The 17,673-nt window shown below is 34.5% G+C and overlaps 1 protein-coding gene across 3 annotated transcripts in view; it reads left to right on the top strand.

The window, feature by feature from the left end:
• ARHGAP10 (Rho GTPase activating protein 10) overlaps positions 1–17,673 on the top strand; it is a 119,592-nt gene that overhangs the window by 69,978 nt on the left and 31,941 nt on the right. For all 3 annotated transcript variants that reach the window (XM_088132780.1, XM_015887769.3, XM_088132781.1), the window contains 2 exons: positions 13,194–13,344; positions 15,995–16,030. In XM_088132780.1, coding sequence (XP_087988906.1) covers positions 13,194–13,344; positions 15,995–16,030 — 187 coding nt within the window. The remainder of the gene's footprint in view (positions 1–13,193; positions 13,345–15,994; positions 16,031–17,673) is intronic.

The following is a 17,673-nucleotide window of genomic DNA, read 5'->3' as shown; positions in this document are numbered from 1 at the left end:
AATTACAGCATCCGCTTTGACCATTAAATCTCCCCCCTCCCCCCATGAAAAACATTACAGTGAGTGAGTGAGAGAGAGTTTTTAATTTCACCCTCTTGAGAGCATAAAAGGGATGCTAGTGGGTCTTCCTTTTTCTATCACTAGCTTAGCAGAATCCTTAAATTCTGTTTTGTGGAAAAATGGAAAATGGGTCTGTGGTACATGGAAAGGGAAGGAGGTGGATTGTACTATCAGTGTTGTACTAAAAAGGATGGCTTCTTGACTGAAATGTTAAATCAGGGGAACCTCATTCTACATTGATTCTTTGTGGGATGTACCTCTAATGATTTTATTAATAAGCTTATGGCTGCTTGTTAGAGTGCAGTTAAAACAGTTATATTAGCCTGACAAATATGAGCATTTTGGAAAAAGAATGCAATTTGTCAGATTATGTTTCTCAAATGTAATTATATATAATTAAATGGTTATCTGCTTAATGACTACACTATTCTCAAATCTGCAACCTTTGTTTTTTTTCTGTTTGACTTTTACTTTATAATAGAGCATCCTCTTATCTGTCTGTGACTTCCTAGTATCTCTGTCATTTATCTCCCTGACCCCCAGTATTAACTCTTCAGCCTATCTGCAGATAGTACCTGCTAGAATTTTAAAAATATCTATAGAAGCCACTTTTTTCTCTATTTATCTCCAAGGAAGCATTTCAGAGTTTATTTTGGGCTATTAAAAGAAAGTTCTGCATTTTTATGCTTTATTTTTGTTTCATATATAAGTATGATTGTTTAAGGAATGCACAGATTCTTTCAGAACTCCCCATCCCTACCAGTGCTAATAAAAATAAGAGTTTAACTTGGAATTTTGATGCCATATAAAAATATTGAAATACAGAGTCTGAATTGGGGGATGAATGGAATGGAGAAACTTAATTCATTTTGAACCCATCCCATCCTGGGACTTCTGTTGAACAAAACAGCCCTGGTTTTTTTTCTACGCATGGAATAAAATAATTGTGCATGGACCAAAACACCTGAAATATGCATGTTTAGGTGTGGGCATGGACCATTCAAAACCAGCTGTTCTGTGCACAGAATATTTTGCATATTCCTACTTTGAATGTATATGGTACAGCAATCTCAATCAAACTAAGGTGACCTGGATATAGTTAGGACTTGGTAAGTAAACACGTGCCAATTCAAAGTGTGGGAGATATGGAATAAAAGGAGTCCTGAAAAAGCTGAAGACTTGTTTCCAAAAGAGTAGACCTGTAATTCAAAGCAGTAATTAGCTCCTGTGAGATTCATCAATTCATAGTAAATCAAATATTAACTGAAGCTTGATAGATTCATCTAGGCATGATATGAATAATGTAATCACAAATTGGTAATATCTGTGAATGACTGATTTAGACAATGGTAGGTATAGCATTATTCATTTGCCCATAAGAGTTTATTAGCATCCGAGCACAGGCTATTAATAAACAGATGTTTGCAAGTATCATCACTGGTCCCTTCATTTCCACATTATTTATTTATAGATTGAATAAATGGGAGCAAATAAATTTTTTCACTGGTTTAAGTTTTTATATTACTTTAGAAAAATATTATAAGTGTCATGTTTAAAGTTGCAGTCTCAATATTTTTATCCCTTTTCCAAAAAATAAAGATGTAGAGAAAAGAGAATGAAAACATATGTGTTTGCTTCTATAGCCATATCTTTATATTTCATTAGGGTTCTGAGAAGTATAACTTATATATTACTTTAATGTCCTTAATTCATTTTATGTTTCTACTATTGCTTCTGCACTTGCCAGAAAGTTTCAGCTTGTTCAGTTGACTCCTCTCTCCCACACACATTCCTGCTGCTTTCCAGACTGGCAAAAAGCTTGCTTTCAATACAGTGGAAACGCTACTAGATTCATTATAGTCAGACTGGCAGACAGATGTCTGTAGAAGCATCACATCAAGTCAGGCTTAAAATGTTTCATTTTTAACACTTTATTTTATTTTCCTACATACACAAAATAACAGAGAGGTGGCAGTAGAAGCAAATGGATTTTCCACTAGTCTCATTATATCATAGTAAAGAAATTCTGCTTATTCTTGGCAATCCAAAACAAGCCTCTCTTTCTCTCTGGTTAAAAGTGATATGAGGTTAGTTAATGCTAATATTTATAATAGAACATTTAATTATTGCTAAATATAATGTCTTACATGGATTACAGTACTATTCCTTAGTACTGCCATAAATTATTCCCCTACCCCACCCCCAATATTGAAATTCAAAGTTGGGATTTAATCTGATTACCTATAACATCTGAGAAAAGTTCCTCCAGCAGTCATGCTTTTAACCCCAAGGCCATACTGTTTTTGAAGAGTCACAATAAATATTTATGTAGGTATATATTTGATTGAGGGTGGCTTTATGGTATGGGATATCTCACTAATGTGGTATACTACAGTTTTTATATATTCAGTAAAGTTTGTTGAACCCACATTTTTCCTTGTGTTAGATTAATATAAGAAGAGTTAATGTGGCTACATGAATATGAATGTGAGTGTGTATGTTGTATTCTGTTAAATATTACACTGCTTTTTTCTTCATATGTAGGGTTTTTCATATTTAAATTGTATTAGTGATCCAAACAACATTGACTATAAGAAATGAAGTTGATTCAAAAATGGTTATTGTTTTAAACTGCTAGTTGATGTTAATTTTTACTGAATTTGTATTTTTACCATCCATGTACTCTAGATTTCGGATGATACTGGTACTTAAAAAAGACTTAATGAATTAAATGAATAACTAAGCCGAGTAGAATCCTTGAAACCAGAGCTGGGGATTGGGGAAGGGAAGAGAAGAGAAGAGAAGAGGAGGAGAAAAAGATTAATTATTTCATTTAGTGGAATATTTCTATTTCTGTTGTATGTGGTAATAATTATATATTCCTTTTGTGCAACTCGATATATGAAAAGCACATCAAGCAGATTTTCCATGTGCTTTTTATGTTGGACAGAGTTGCTTTATAAAATAAAGACCATACAATAAAGCATCATTTTTATATCTTCATCATGTGGTTTCAATAAAATGCTTTACAGTAGAATGCAGTCAAACTTAAAAGCTAAAAGCCTAGTTAAGTAGTTTTAGAATGGTTCATCTGTTAAACCAGTAACTGCTTTTATAAAAGAGCTTTATGTCATCCATATGTTTTAGCAGACTTACTGACATATTCTTAAAATAACTAAGTGCAAAATAATGTTCTTTTTTCCAGAGTTAAGGTAACTGAAGACAAGAAGATTTTGCTCAGTAACTCTAAGTAATGCTTACCTATTTTTTAAAATCCTATTTCAATTGTATGTTAGATAAATCAAAATCTATTTGCAGTCCAAGACCTAATTGTATGTTAGTTTCTCCCCAAATATGCCCCTGAGAGTAATTTGTGACATAAATATCCGTCATAAAGCATAATACAGCTTAGGCAATTTTGGTAAGAAGCTAATTGATTGACCTACAGAGACAGCATTTCTAATATACTCTTCCTTACTAAATATAATTTTAGTCTTAATAAGTTCTAATATATTTGCTATAGAAGGCAGTGATGTAGCTGTTCTTTTTTTTTTTTTAATTTATTAAAAAAATCAAGCCTGTGAAATAATTTCATAATGGTCTATGAAATCCTAAAAAGCAATAAAAATCAAGTAGGATAAAAGATTTGTTGTTGTTTAGTCGTTAAGTCGTGTCCGACTCTCCGTGACCCCATGAACCATATTGCGCCAGGCCTTCCGGTCCTTCACTGCCTCCCTGAGTTTGCTCAGTTTCATGCTCATTGCTTCAGTGATGCTATCTAACCATCTCATCCTCTGCCGTCCTCTTCTCCTTTTGCCTTCAATCTTTCCCAGCATCAGGGTCTTTTCCAAAGAGTCCTCTCTTCGCATTAGGTGACCAAAGTATCTGAGCTTGAGCTTCATTATCGATCCTTCCAATGAGCAATCAGGGTTGATTTCCTTTAAGATTGACTGGTTTGACCTCCTAGCAGTCCAGGGGACTCTCAAGAGTCTTCTCCAGCACCACAGTTCAAAGGCATCAATTCTTCGGCGCTCCGCCTTCTTTATGGTCCAGCTCTCACAGCCATACATTACTACTGGAAAAACCATAGCTTTGACTATGCGGATCTTTGTCGGCAAGGTGACGTCTCTGCTTTTTAATATGCTATCTAGGCTTGCCATAGCTTTCCTCCCAAGGAGCAAGCGTCTTTTAATTTCATGGCTGCAGTCTCCATCTGCGGTGATCTTGGAATAAAAGATTTAGAGGTTATTTAAATTAACCTGATCTCAGCCTGTGCTAGAATAACAATGACCATTCTTTTCTTCCCAAACATGGTTCTGTTCCTTTTGCTCAGTTTAGGTTCATTCTAAATGAATTGAATCTTGATCTAGAATCTTGACCTTGAATTGTTAAGGAAGGTAGGTCTTCCTAAATGGGTTGCATCAATTAATAGAAGTTCTTTTCAGCAATTCTCAACAATATGTACCAAGTCAAATCCCTCATCCTTGAACATTTGTTGATTAATTAATTATTTTATTTTGGACTGACCTGACTTGCTGTGAAGAAAGAGCAGAAGGAACAGCAAAATATGCTTAAGCAAAAAAATTAGTAGCCATAGTTGCAAGTGGCCCATGACTAAAAACAGTACAACACAAAAAGTCCTGTCCTCTTTTCCAGTTGGCTGTTAAATTAGCAGTCTGCCAGCAGGGTCAGTAAGAGTGAAAAGCTTCATGGCTTTCTTTTCTGTTCCAGTAACTCAAGATGTTTGAAATGGAGTGGTCTAAGCTTCAGATCCTTGTTCAGCAATCCTGATTGTCCTCTGTGCTACCTGAGTATTATACTTATGGAGAGGTTCTGTCAGAATTTGTAGAGATAAGGAAGAATTTTCAGTAGGACATCCACCCCCTGGCATATGTTCCTAGGTGCAGTTCTCATCCTTTGAACATTGCAATAACAACATGGTTGGGAATCTCTGTGCTCTTCAGATCAAAACTGAGAGATTTTCTTCTTTTATTGGTCTCTCTTCATTTCTTTAGTTTAGGTGTATATTGTTCTTCAGTTGAAAAGAAGGATAGGCTACAGACAACATTATAGGCCATTTGGGTAATGGCTCTTCCTTCTAATTAGTGGAGCATATGTTTCCAATTGTTTCCAAAGTCCACAAATTACAGAAGTAAGTTGCCTTCCAAGTGTAAACATTCCATTTGTCTCATATGCCTGAGAGACGGCCATGTCACTGAAAACTGATCTCATTGCCCACCTGCCTACTAGTGTACCCCTGTCATGGTGACTGATTCAGTGAAAAAGTTGTTCAGTTCAAATTAGGTTTAGGTTTGTTTTACCCTATTTCACCTTTTCTGCTGATTTATTAGATAAAGGATGCAATTACAATAAACATATGTTTTTCCCCATTTTTATCCTTTTAGTCATCTTCAATTCTTGAAAAACCTGTGGTTAGCAACTGTGTGTATAACTTATACAAAAGTATAATTTATATTTCCAGAAAAGTAGATTTTCCATGTTGACAGAACTTGTTTTTTCTCTTTATATTCTCAATAGTTAGACAATAGTAGAGAATACTAAGTAATTTAATTATTTTTGTTAATGTATTTTGGGTCTTAGTCAAAATGCAGTAGTCTAATTAAAATGTAGGAGTGGAAATATTCTTGGGGATATTCAAATCAAGAATTGCCAAACTTGGGCATGATTATAATGCAGAAAATGGTGAAACCATTGTACTAAGTATCCATTGCTACTTTTAGAAAAGACTGAGTTAACACATTCATAAAATTGAACATGAAAAGAGCTTATTTTACATGTTAACCTTGTTTTCTTCATGCAGTCTCATAGCTGGCCATTTAGAAATAAGATGGTTTCTTTTTCTTTTAATTTTTTCTAATTATTATAGAATAGGCATATATAATTTATGTGCTTATACCTTATTATGATCTGTGCAGAAAAATCACAGTAATGGTCTTCTTTTATTTCATTGGGACAAGATGATAGCTACCTATATGTCATGTTAATTGCCATATCAATATAATTCATATAAATATAACACTATCCTCAAAACTGCAAAGTTTACATTACTTGAATTATGGAATGACCTTCAAGTCAAATATCAGAGCTACGGAGCAGAGACATTATCAAGGAAGCATTACAAAACCAATGCACTGCACACTTTCTGGCCTCCAGGCTTTCCTGTGAGACATTTCTTTGACAGTCAGAAGAGAATTGTAATAGAATTCATTGCACTAGCAAACATAAGTTCTATCTTGTAGTTCTGTCTGTTATTTTTGTGTTTGGATTAATGGGTATTTTCTGCTTTTTAAAAAATCTATATTAATATTTTAAGTGAACATATAAAAACATATATAAAATTTGTATATGAACATAAAATATAATTCTGTGAATGAATTTGAAATACAATTTACTGAAACTCTCATATTATCCTCTTGGCCATTAAGAGTACATGGCCCTCTATAGGTAGTCCTTGGGTTACGATGGCAATTGGGACCGGAATTGTCATTGCTAAGCAACATGGTCATAAAGGGTGATGTCACGTGACCTCGTTGCTTAGTGACAGCAGTCCAGGTTGCCATCATTAAGGATTGTGCGGGTCGTTTAGTGAGGACCTCACATGACCATGACTTCCTACTGACTTCCTCATGTACTTTGCTTGTGGGAAGCCATAAGGAAAAGTCTGAAATTATTATCATGTGACTGTGGCTCGCTGCGATGTCATAATCAAAAGATGTGACTATGGTCAAAATTCCTTGCTCAGTGCCATCACAAGTTTGAACAGTTGCTGAATGAGTGGTTGTAACCCGAAGACCTCCTGTAGTGACAAAAATGAATTCACAAGCACCTCCTGATTCCAATGGAGCACACCTCTATACAAAACAGATAAATTGTTCAGTGAGTAACCCCAAACCACCCATCACACCTTGTTAACAACACATACCATGCATGTTTTAATGCATGTTTCTATTTTTAATTATTTATGGATTTTAGTCATTGTTGGAGGGATTGGTATTTTTTCCTTTTTTGTTATTGTGAGCCACCCAGAGTCACCCGTTGGGGGAGATGGGCGGCATACAAGTTTAATAATAAATAAATAAATAAATAAAATAAATACCTGAACACAGTTCTGTTTTCTCAGTTTCACAGAAAAATAGTCTGAAGTTGCACAATTTTACTTCTATTTTCTTGTAATGATCAGACCAATTCATGCTGTCATGTAAACTTGTTTTTATTATTTTCTACAGAAGTAAGAAATCTATGAATTCCATGGATTCTAGAGGGTTTTAGGGAATTTTCCATGCAATAGTGTACCAGTTGAAGTCCTGATTAAATAGCCCATCTTAAAAACAAACAATTTATGTACATTGAGGAATCTAGAATTTAATATGTAGTTATAAAACAAACTTCTATTTAAAAAAAATAACATTTTGTTATAATAAATATCTACTAATTTAAATTTTTTTAAAAATGCAAATTGGTTAAACTCTTCAAAACCAGGAAGTAAGGCTGTTGTTTTAAGAAACATATGGGAGTCAGGTGGCATATAAATTTAATAAATCATCATCATCATCAAACATGCACCATAATAGGCATTATATTGCAGTGTCATATATTGTATGTACCTATAACTTTATCTTACATGCCTTCGCTTTTTTTTTAGCCTGTCACATTGAATTTCTGGAAACATGGAACACTTGGGATAATAAGTATATTGACTTGCCTATGTATTGTCTCATGAAACACATAAGCATTTATGTATCTCATTGCAAACATGGTTACAGATTATGAAGCAGATCTACCTTGTCTTCCAATTTCTCAGTCAACAGAAAGATGCTTTGAGTCTAGCCTTAAATTGGCAAGTTTGTAAATACTTGAACAGAATAACAAAATGTTAAGATTCATTTCTACAACTAAGTCTCTTATCAACTCTTTTGTCATGTTACTTCAGTTCTTATATCTTTCATTTGGAATTTGGAATAGCAGAATTATCAAGATAGCATTATCAGGGTGTAATGTGCATTATATCTCCTTATCTCAGCACCATATACACTGTGATTGTTTTTACTCAATTTGCTTGATTTCATTTGTCATTGTGTCATAAAAGGTAACAGACCCGTTTCTATGCTTTTTTGGTTTTTGGTTTGTTTTCCACCAAGCCTGTTTTTGGTTTCAGAACAGAACACTAAATGTAGATTATAAACTCAGTGTTATTTACTTATACAGTCTTAGATTTAAAATGGTGCCAGTTAATTTCCTACTGACTTTTGTGATTTAGGATTGTATATTTAGATACCTTAGCAGCCCAAGCCTGTTTTCAAAATTCATTTAGAAGCTAGAATTCAGTCTGACATGAGAGATTCATACTGTGAGATCTGAAGATCAAATATATTTTGCTTACTACTTATTACTGTTTTTCTGCTCTTTGCATGATATTGCTTATCCAAAAAAAAAATAGCACAATGCATTTATATGTATTTTCTTTAATATTGATGTTCTTTGTGAATGTTTCATTTCTCAATATGGGTAACATGATCTGTTCTCCACACAAGTCCTAAAACTAGATAAAGAGAACTCAGTAAAACAAATGAATCAAAAACATTATACTTGTTTATTTATTTATTGAGGAAAATGATCCCAAGCTACAGACTCTTAAGCACCACTGTATATATCATTTAAAGTACTAGAGTAGCTGACAAGTGTGTTAACAACAGTTCAAGTGTTAATTTAATCAAATGAGTAGTTGATTTGTGCTGAAAGCAGCAATACCAGTTGAGGGCTAAAGTTAAATACCTTGAGTACAAATTCAAAAGCTTACCTGAAAATATTTTAGGCGGTGGGAAAAAGTATCCCAGAAAGTAAAGATTAAATTGTTATTGGTATTTTAGAATATTAAAGGATATAATAAAATGGTCACCACATTAATAAATAACTGGTTTCAAAATAGTGTCACCATTACTTTGGAACGGAATAGAAGACGACAAGTTTTGAGAAGAAGTTGCAGGAAAGTAGATTCAGAGAAAAGGAATTGAAGCCAGGGTATAGTATAGGCTAGAAGATCATAATTTGGCTTTGAGGAAGGAATTTGGTCGAAATAAGGAGAAACCTGGCCTTTGTTTATATGTTTATTATATTTATCTCCCACCTTTATTTTGTACAACTCAAGGAAGTGTACATTATGCTCTCTCTTTCCTGTTTTTCCTGTAGCAACAACCTTGTGAGGTGGATTGGTCTGTGATACTGGCATACAGGTAGTTCCTGGTTTAAGAATGACTTCTGTTCCCAAGGTCTATCCTTAAGTCAAATTTTTATGTAAGCTGGAAAACAGTGGTATTGTATAATACTGTATAAGTAGTATTATGTAATGAACTCGAGCCATTATGTATTTAACAGTAGGCTCTGTTTTTAACTATGGGTTATCTGTAAACCAGGCATCTTAACCCAGGGACTACCGGTAATTCCAAAAAACTACACCTACATTTTCTGTTTCTCAGTCCCATGCATATTTTTATCCATGTTTTGTTCTATCTAATTATTTCTTATTGAATATTTCAAATTCTTTTATTTTGCTTTCTGATTTTTATGGTAATGAATGGGCAAGAATTTTATATCTGAGACCTGTAAGATGAAAAAGAAGGATGCTTTGGGCTTTAGGTTCCTCTGTTCCCTAAAGTCTGCATGCATTCTTAGCACTTCTATGGAGAGGTATCCCCTCCACCAAGAAGCTGTAGTATCACAGATTGCCTCAGCTGTGGCTACTGCAGTGGCTGCTCAGATTGTTTCAGAGCAAACCTGACGTGTTTATTTTTATCTTCAATGCTTTAAGGTTAGATATTGTGTGATATTGCTATGATGCTCTTGGGAACCATGACATGGCCCTTTAGAGTAGCTAGGCTTGTACTTTTCTTCCACTTAACAACACAGTAGCTCCTCTGAGCTATTCTTAGGACAGTTATTTTGGACTTGCAAAGTAATGTCACTGCTTTTCAGTTCTATCTATCTATCTATCTATCTAGCTATCTAGCTATTAATTTTTTTACAACTTTAAATAAATTATTATTACAGTTAACTATAATAGTTCACCACTCTATTACCTATTCCTACAACAATGTAATTCATTTTTCAATGTTATGCATATTTATTTATATTTTCCTCATTTTGATTCTTCTCCGTATTACCACATACTGTTAGACTAGTACAGTGCAGTTTACTTGAGGCTACTTTTGAAGACCACTCTGAAACTGCAGTTGGTATAGAAGTCAGTGGCCCACTTATTGGCAAATGAAAACTTTCATAGTGACATAACACCTGTGCTGTAGGCCCTGCATTAGCTTGGTGCAATTCAAAGTGCTAGTTTTCTGGTGCAATTCAAAGTGCTAGTTTTTACTTACGAAGCCTTACATGGCTTGATTCCCAAGTGTCTTCAGAATCACCATCTCGAAGTGGAATTGACCCATCCAGTGCATTTTATTTGAGGAAGTAATTAATCATTCTCCACTTGAGGGAGATTAGGCAGGCCATGATGCATAAACAGTGTTTCTCAGTTGTGGTCTCTGTTTAATGGCCCTCCCAATGTTTGATTAGCACTACTCTGACAACTTTTTGAAAACTGGTTAAAACCAAATTTTTAAGAAAGTATTTGTAGGATAATGAGCTGTCAACATCGGGGTTAGTAGAGTATAATTGTAGTTTTATAAAATTGAGTTTATTTTAATGTTGTTGAGATGCTAACTGGTGGGAATGCAGAAGTGTACAAAATAAATGAATAAGTGAATCTCACTTAACCTGTAAGAGAGAGAACAATTGATAATAAAAGAATAGAGAAAATTTACCTGGTTTATGTTGAATAAAAAAATCATATTCTCAGTCAAGAAAACAATAATTGTTTATTTACAATGCGTGTCCAATACATAAAAGATGATATTAAATATATCATTAAATATAAAACAGTGATATAAAATAACAATAAAATAAAGCTTATACAGAAAGGTTTGAATTAATTGTGTAATGGAAGCACCAGATAATTTCTGCAAGGCATGTCTACTGTTAAAAATTTAGCAATCTTGTTGCAATTGGGACTGGAATTTCCATCACGAAGTGATGCAGTCATAAAGCATGACTTCACGTGACTATACCACTTAGCAACAGAAATTCAAGTACTTCTGGATGCCATTGTTAAGCTAATTACCACAGGTCATTAAGCGAGAACATCATGTGGTCATCATCTCCTCCTGGCTTCTCCATTGACTTTGCTTATCACAAATGGTGATCACATGACTGTAGGGACCCTGCGACCGATCTAAGTATGAGGACCAGTTGTAACTACCACTCATTCAGCACTGTCGTAAGTTTGAACAGTTGCTGAATGAATGATTGTTGAACAAGGACCACCTGTAAAAGCTGAAGTTTGATTGCCTAGGAGAAAAAAGATAATCTGCTTGGAGGAGTAATTTAGATTTCTAACAATTGGTGTTATGAATTCTGTCCTACATTTATTGCATAGAGGCACTCTAATTGTGAATGTGAAACAGACTGAACTTCTATATTAGAACATATACAAGTGTGATTTTCATAGGAAATACTGATATATCTACCAGTTGTGGCCCTCATAGGTAATTTGCTGATTTGGATGAAGTTGAAGTGCCTGCTGTGTGAAGTGTAGGAAATGTTATAAAAATATCTGGTGGTTACTGAGCTGTAATGGAGATGGAAAATTTGGTTCTATCAGGTCTAGGTCCCATATCCTCTGCTGCCTAGGTAACTATGGCTTTTTCAGGAGTGAGGCCAATTAATGCTGGAAGAGAAAAGTTGCAGTAAGCTAAATTGAGATTGATTTTCTTCTTAGGGAAGATTGAAATGGAGAAATGGACCAAAGATATTCCCCAAAGAATTTGTTTCAACCAGTATGATGTGACAGAGCCTCATGTGAGCTCTTAAGGAAATGCAGCCCAATTCCAGCCAGATAAGCAAGTTAAGGAATAAGGAACTTGAGTTATAGTCTTTAAAAACTCCTATTAATAGCCTACAGTGTTTTCTTCCTTTCCCCCAAAATCCTTTTTGCATATAGAGGAGACCTACATCTTGCTTTAATCTTGTCCCGCACCCCCAAATTATTGCTACCACAGCTTAAAAGTCCTTTTTAAGGACTTAACCCAGGGAATGGAACATCAGCTGTGGCCAAGATGAGTAGAAGTGATTTATCATTTATTTATCTTATGAAGATTTATGTTCTGAAGCAATGAGAATTGAGCGTCTATGCACGTACCCACCCACACATATATTTTGGAAGGCCAACATTTTCAACAGAAGATAATGCTTTGGTTTCTTTTTTAGACTGTGATAGCAACAATTTGTGGAAATGCAAGGGGGAAGGGAAAAACATTGGATGCCAGACATGATTGCCCTCTAAAAGCAACAAGGGTTTTGTAGAGGTAGGGCTTTGCACAGTCTGGGAGTTTGTCCATATAGAAAAGCATGAGATGCAGTTGTTGCTATACTCAAAAGGTTTTAAAAAAAAGATAGAGATAGATGGAATCTCTGTGGTTGTTTCGAACATTCTTATAGTAATACACAGTTCAAAGTTTTTATAGCATTTTTAACTATCAGAACTATGATATTAAAAAAAAATCTAAATGTAAAAAAAATTACAGTGGGAAAAATACATCTGAGCTTAAAAGCCTGGGAAAACTAAGTGTTGTACTAGCATAGAATTATAGAACTAGAAGGGACGCTTTATTAGGTGCCTTAGCTGAAAAAACCCACTTCTTGGTTATACATTTCACTTCATAAAATGGGGCATCAGGAGGATGTATCTATCAGGAGGATCTCTTGCCTCACTTCATAAATAAATCTGATTTGTCATTATTCTGCCATCTGGCAAACATAGTTGAACATTCTTTAGTCTGTGAATTTAAATGTTTTGCAGAACAGTTGATATTTATGCTTATTTTAATTTTGTATTTATTTAAAAAAATCATATCATTCAAAATGTGAGAAATTGAATTGAATTTTTTCTCCTTCCTGTTTTGAATCAAATCCAAAGCAAATGTTGTTTTGAAAATGGTTTAGAGTTGGATTTATACGGGTTGTTCTTCATAGTAAATAATCAATGTGTTTGATATTCCTCTTTCCAGATTTTCCACACTCTGCCTGATACTTATTTCCCTGAGTCAACCCCTGTGTCAATCTCTCCTCCAAATGCCCCACCGCGACAATCAAGACGACAGGGCCAACGTAATAAGAGGCCCGTTGCTGTATATAATCTCTGTCTGGAGCTGGATGACAGTAAGATGTTCATTATATGTTCTGCCTTGGCAACAGTGGAGTTGCAGTATATCTTCTGTCATCAGGGCAGTCTACAGTAGCTTTCCATTTTATTATTTTTGTTTCTAAAAATTAGAAAATGGAGGGAAGAATCTGACAGAGTGCATTTTTATAACATACTATGTACCTAACTTAAGGAGAACTTATATGCTTTAACAATGCACTGAATATTTTAGCTAAATCTATTTGACTTCTGACAAGAATAATAAATTGCAAGATAAATGGAATAAGATACGAACCAAAAGCAAAGCCACTCTTCCATGAGTTTGAAGAGATAATCACTTGAATTTCATTTTATCAAGGCTAAAAAGACAACTCTAATAGTACCAATATTGATAGCCACTAAACATCAGGTGTTTAAACATTTGCATATATGTATGTGGGTTATCAAATGAGAAAAAATAAAATTCATTGCACAAATAAGATGTATCAGTTCTTCAGGCTAGAAAGATTACATTTGCATTTTTTTCCATTAAAAAAAAAACTTTATTTAACAATGATATACCATATACTGTACACACATAAAAATATAGATAGAGATACATATATTCATTTGCCTCTTAAGAAATTCATCAGCAGTACTATGTGCTGCTATTATTATTATTACTATTATTATTATGCATTTTTATAAATCCCGGGCATTTTTCCAAAGTTGGGTATTTGAATTTAGTAATTTGTTTTAGCATTTTCAGTATTTTTTTTAAATTTTTTCCTATATAAATTAATTACAAATCTACATAAAGAAAAAGGGGCTCAATACCCAGAAACATTGTGGGTGACTTAATTTTAGGAATATGTAAATAGATGAAATGCATCAACAGTTTATAATGGTTTAGTTACTTAATCAGATTCATTTTTTGATGGACAAATGGTGCAAGCAAGTTGTGAGCATGTAATAAATCTGTCAGCTTTTATATATAAATACAGGTGATGCCTATTGTCTCCTATACATTTCATTTTGTCTTTAAATAGCAGATCCAACTTGCCTCCCAGAAAATCTGTATATATGTACGTGTGTGTGTGTGTGTGTGTGTGTGTGTGTGTGTACATATGGAGTAGGAAAAATGCTAGATATATGATGGTGTGTTTTTAAAGATTGTACTGTCATAAGTGTTTAAAAGAAATAGGTTTTAAAAATAGGTTCTCCACTGAACTTGTTGGAACCACCATAAACTTCCAGCAAGACATCTGTAGTTCTGTTGGAGCAAGAATAACAACCCAAAAAAGCATGGTGACATCTTAAAAACTATGTTATTTGTCATGGCATGAAAGCTCATTCCATAATAAATCTGTTAATCTTTAATTTTCCATAATACTCTTTGTTCATTTTTTAATTAAGGTATCACCTTTCAAGGCAACTTCACTTGCTTGCCATAAGCTCTGAAGTTAAATTCCAATATTTTGAGGATGCCAATAAAAACCCAACAATACTTTGGGAACAATAAGTGGTCTATCACTATTCAGACTTTTAGACATCTTAAAACAGGATCAGGCTAGGGATTTTAAGCTGTTGTTAATAAAATTGTTAATAGCAACATTGAAATTCCCATTGAGTTTCTTCAGCAATGTCAGATGGCATGTTAAATTCTTTGTACAACCACAGAGAACAGAGTTCCTTTTATAGCTTTTAGATGAAACTCCTGTAAAGTAGTGTTGGGTCAGAGTGAATTCCAACTCTGGAGCAAATAGTACAATTTGGGATAGATTTATATTCACCCAAGATGAAGCGGATGGCTCTAACCTGTCCTGCTGAAATTCAGTATCTTCTGTGAATTTTCATTGATTTGTAAATGGCAGTGCAAGCAACCTAACCAAAAAAGGATTAAAAAATAAACTTCTGCACTTCCTTGCATAAAGCATCTTGGTGGTTAGGGTTAGGAAGAGAGTACATAAAGCAACAGGTCTAGAGCAAGCAAGACTAGAGCTCACTATTTTCTGTTTTCCTAGCCTGCTGCTTTTACTGCTTCAACAAACTGGTTCGCTTCAACTTAGTACTGTAGGATTTTTTTAAGCAATGGAAAGAGAACCATTCCAGCACAGATAAGTGACTCTCATGCATAGAAACACATCACACGTGCACATTCTTGTATTTCTTATAGAAACAGTAAAAGAAAAGGGAAGCAAGTGACAGTGCTGAGAGGGAAAGGAGAATCTGCCCTGTGGAAGGAATAGAAAGGAGGAAACAAAACTATGTAGGGAACAAATAAATGGACAGAAAAGGAAAGAAAAGAATAAAGTCCTAATTACATGTTTTAAAAAAATTAAATTGACCTGGCAAACAGGTACTCTTTTCCTAAAACAATTTCCAAGCAATATGTAATCTTCAGGCAAGGGGATTACATGTAAAAAAAGGGGTGGGGCTTCAATCACCCAATCACAGCCAACATGTTGAGTTTTTGACCTCCCTTGCAGATGTGACTTTTCCCTCTCACCACTGCCACCTGCTTCCCTTTTCTTTTACTGTTTCTATAAGAAATACAAGAATGTGCACGTGTGATGTGTTTCTATGCATGAGAGTCACTTATCTCTGTGAAAAAAACCACATTGAATATATGCAAATTCATTTTATTAAAACATTACAATAATAGGAATCTACCTTTTCAATTCACAGGTAATTTGCCTGAGAGCGGGAGGAATTTTCTATCAGGTAAAAATGTGCAGATTAATCTTCAAAAATATCCAGCCAAAGCAAGAGTGTGTACAGTCATTTGCATCATGGGTGCCTGCAGGGAGAGCAAATGTTAATGTGTGTATCATGATGTAATGATGCAAAACTTGCAACTTACATACTTAATTCTGGATAGGATTGTGTAAAAATTAAGTTTGCGTCATGACACAAGCGTGCGCTTGTCATTTTGACTCGGTGTCAGCTTTCTATGGATACCCTGATGTGCATGAATGCCTATTCACATAATGTTTTCTATTCCTCATAGTGGCTTCTATTCTCAGCCAAAAAAAAAACCAACCTCCACCACCATTCACAGATATTGGGAAGGACCTTTTCTTCCTATTAGTTAAATGTTTTTTATCTTCTGGATGCTGTAGCAGATAAAATTTCCACTTGTCACTTTTATCTTAAACTAGTGTGGAATTCATCTGGCTCTGCTTTTATCTTGTTTCTTTTTATATGATAACCACTGGATCTATCATATCTTGACATTTTAATTATGTGGTCTAAAATAATACCCCAGCATAGTATCTGATTCTGCTGTGAACTGTTTTCCACAGCTCGATGAGATTGTGAGTTTTTGATCCTTTATTTTTAGCTACCTCAATGAGAAGTTCACGTAGGAGGATGCTGCACATCTGTATGCTAGCTATTCCTTTAGCATGATCTCTTAAGATATTAATATGAATTTTCCTTGCAACCGAAGTTCTTGTCATACAGCCTGCATTATAAGCAAAGCTGAGATTTAGAAAAAGAGGAAAATGGATTGATTTAACATGTAGTTGCAAAACTAGCAACTGCAAATACACAGACAGAAGAGACTCCTTTTGGGAAGTGTGTGGCTTAACATTCCAGCTTCCAACCATACTCTTCTATTATACAATCTTGTTAAGAGGGTAGAGTGAACTTTGGGCATGTATGGGAAAACATCGCAGTATTGCAGGGAGTGATATATAAGTAATATATAATAATAAGGGACTGATATATAACGTCTAGTAAATAATGGTAATAGATATGTAATTCTACAAATATGAGACTCAAAGATGTGAAGACAACATGTATAGACAGAAACAAGAAGGCAAATCATTGCCATGGTGTTAATTTATTTTGGTGAAAGAACCGAAGCCAAGTGAAGGCATTAAGATAACTTTGCTTTTTTTTTTTCCTAAGCAGCTGTTTTTTTTTTTAAACTAATTTGTAAGTCAATACTACATCTTCCCACAAAGTCCTACATTATGGACTTCCTACAAGAAGCATGCATAAGATACTGTAGCATATGCAAGCTACACCTTCTTACTGCATTATACCTATCAGTTTATATAAGTAGGCAGCGTTCCATGCAATCATATGTGCATAGAAGTGTTGAAAACCTGTATTGGAATCCGTGCACAGCAGGGCTGAACAGTGTTACAAAAATGCTTGCCGTCTGCTATATAATTAGAAGTCTTTAATACAACACCAGAGCAAACTCAGGGAACATATACAACAATTCCAGGAGATTATCAGTAGATTTTAAAAGCTTTATTTTAGCAACATAAACATCTCACATTCACTCTCAATCATTTGGATTGTACATACCAAAGACACTTACTGTCATTGGCGAGGCAACAAAAGGGCGCAGA

Source organism: Python bivittatus, unplaced genomic scaffold (assembly GCF_059951505.1).
Source record: "Python bivittatus isolate LINGU-HERP-01145 unplaced genomic scaffold, Pbiv_v1 ctg000070_np1212, whole genome shotgun sequence".
Classification (NCBI taxonomy): Eukaryota; Metazoa; Chordata; class Lepidosauria; order Squamata; family Pythonidae; genus Python; species Python bivittatus.
Note: the sequence above shows the minus strand (reverse complement) of the source record. Positions and strands in the feature narration are given on the sequence as shown.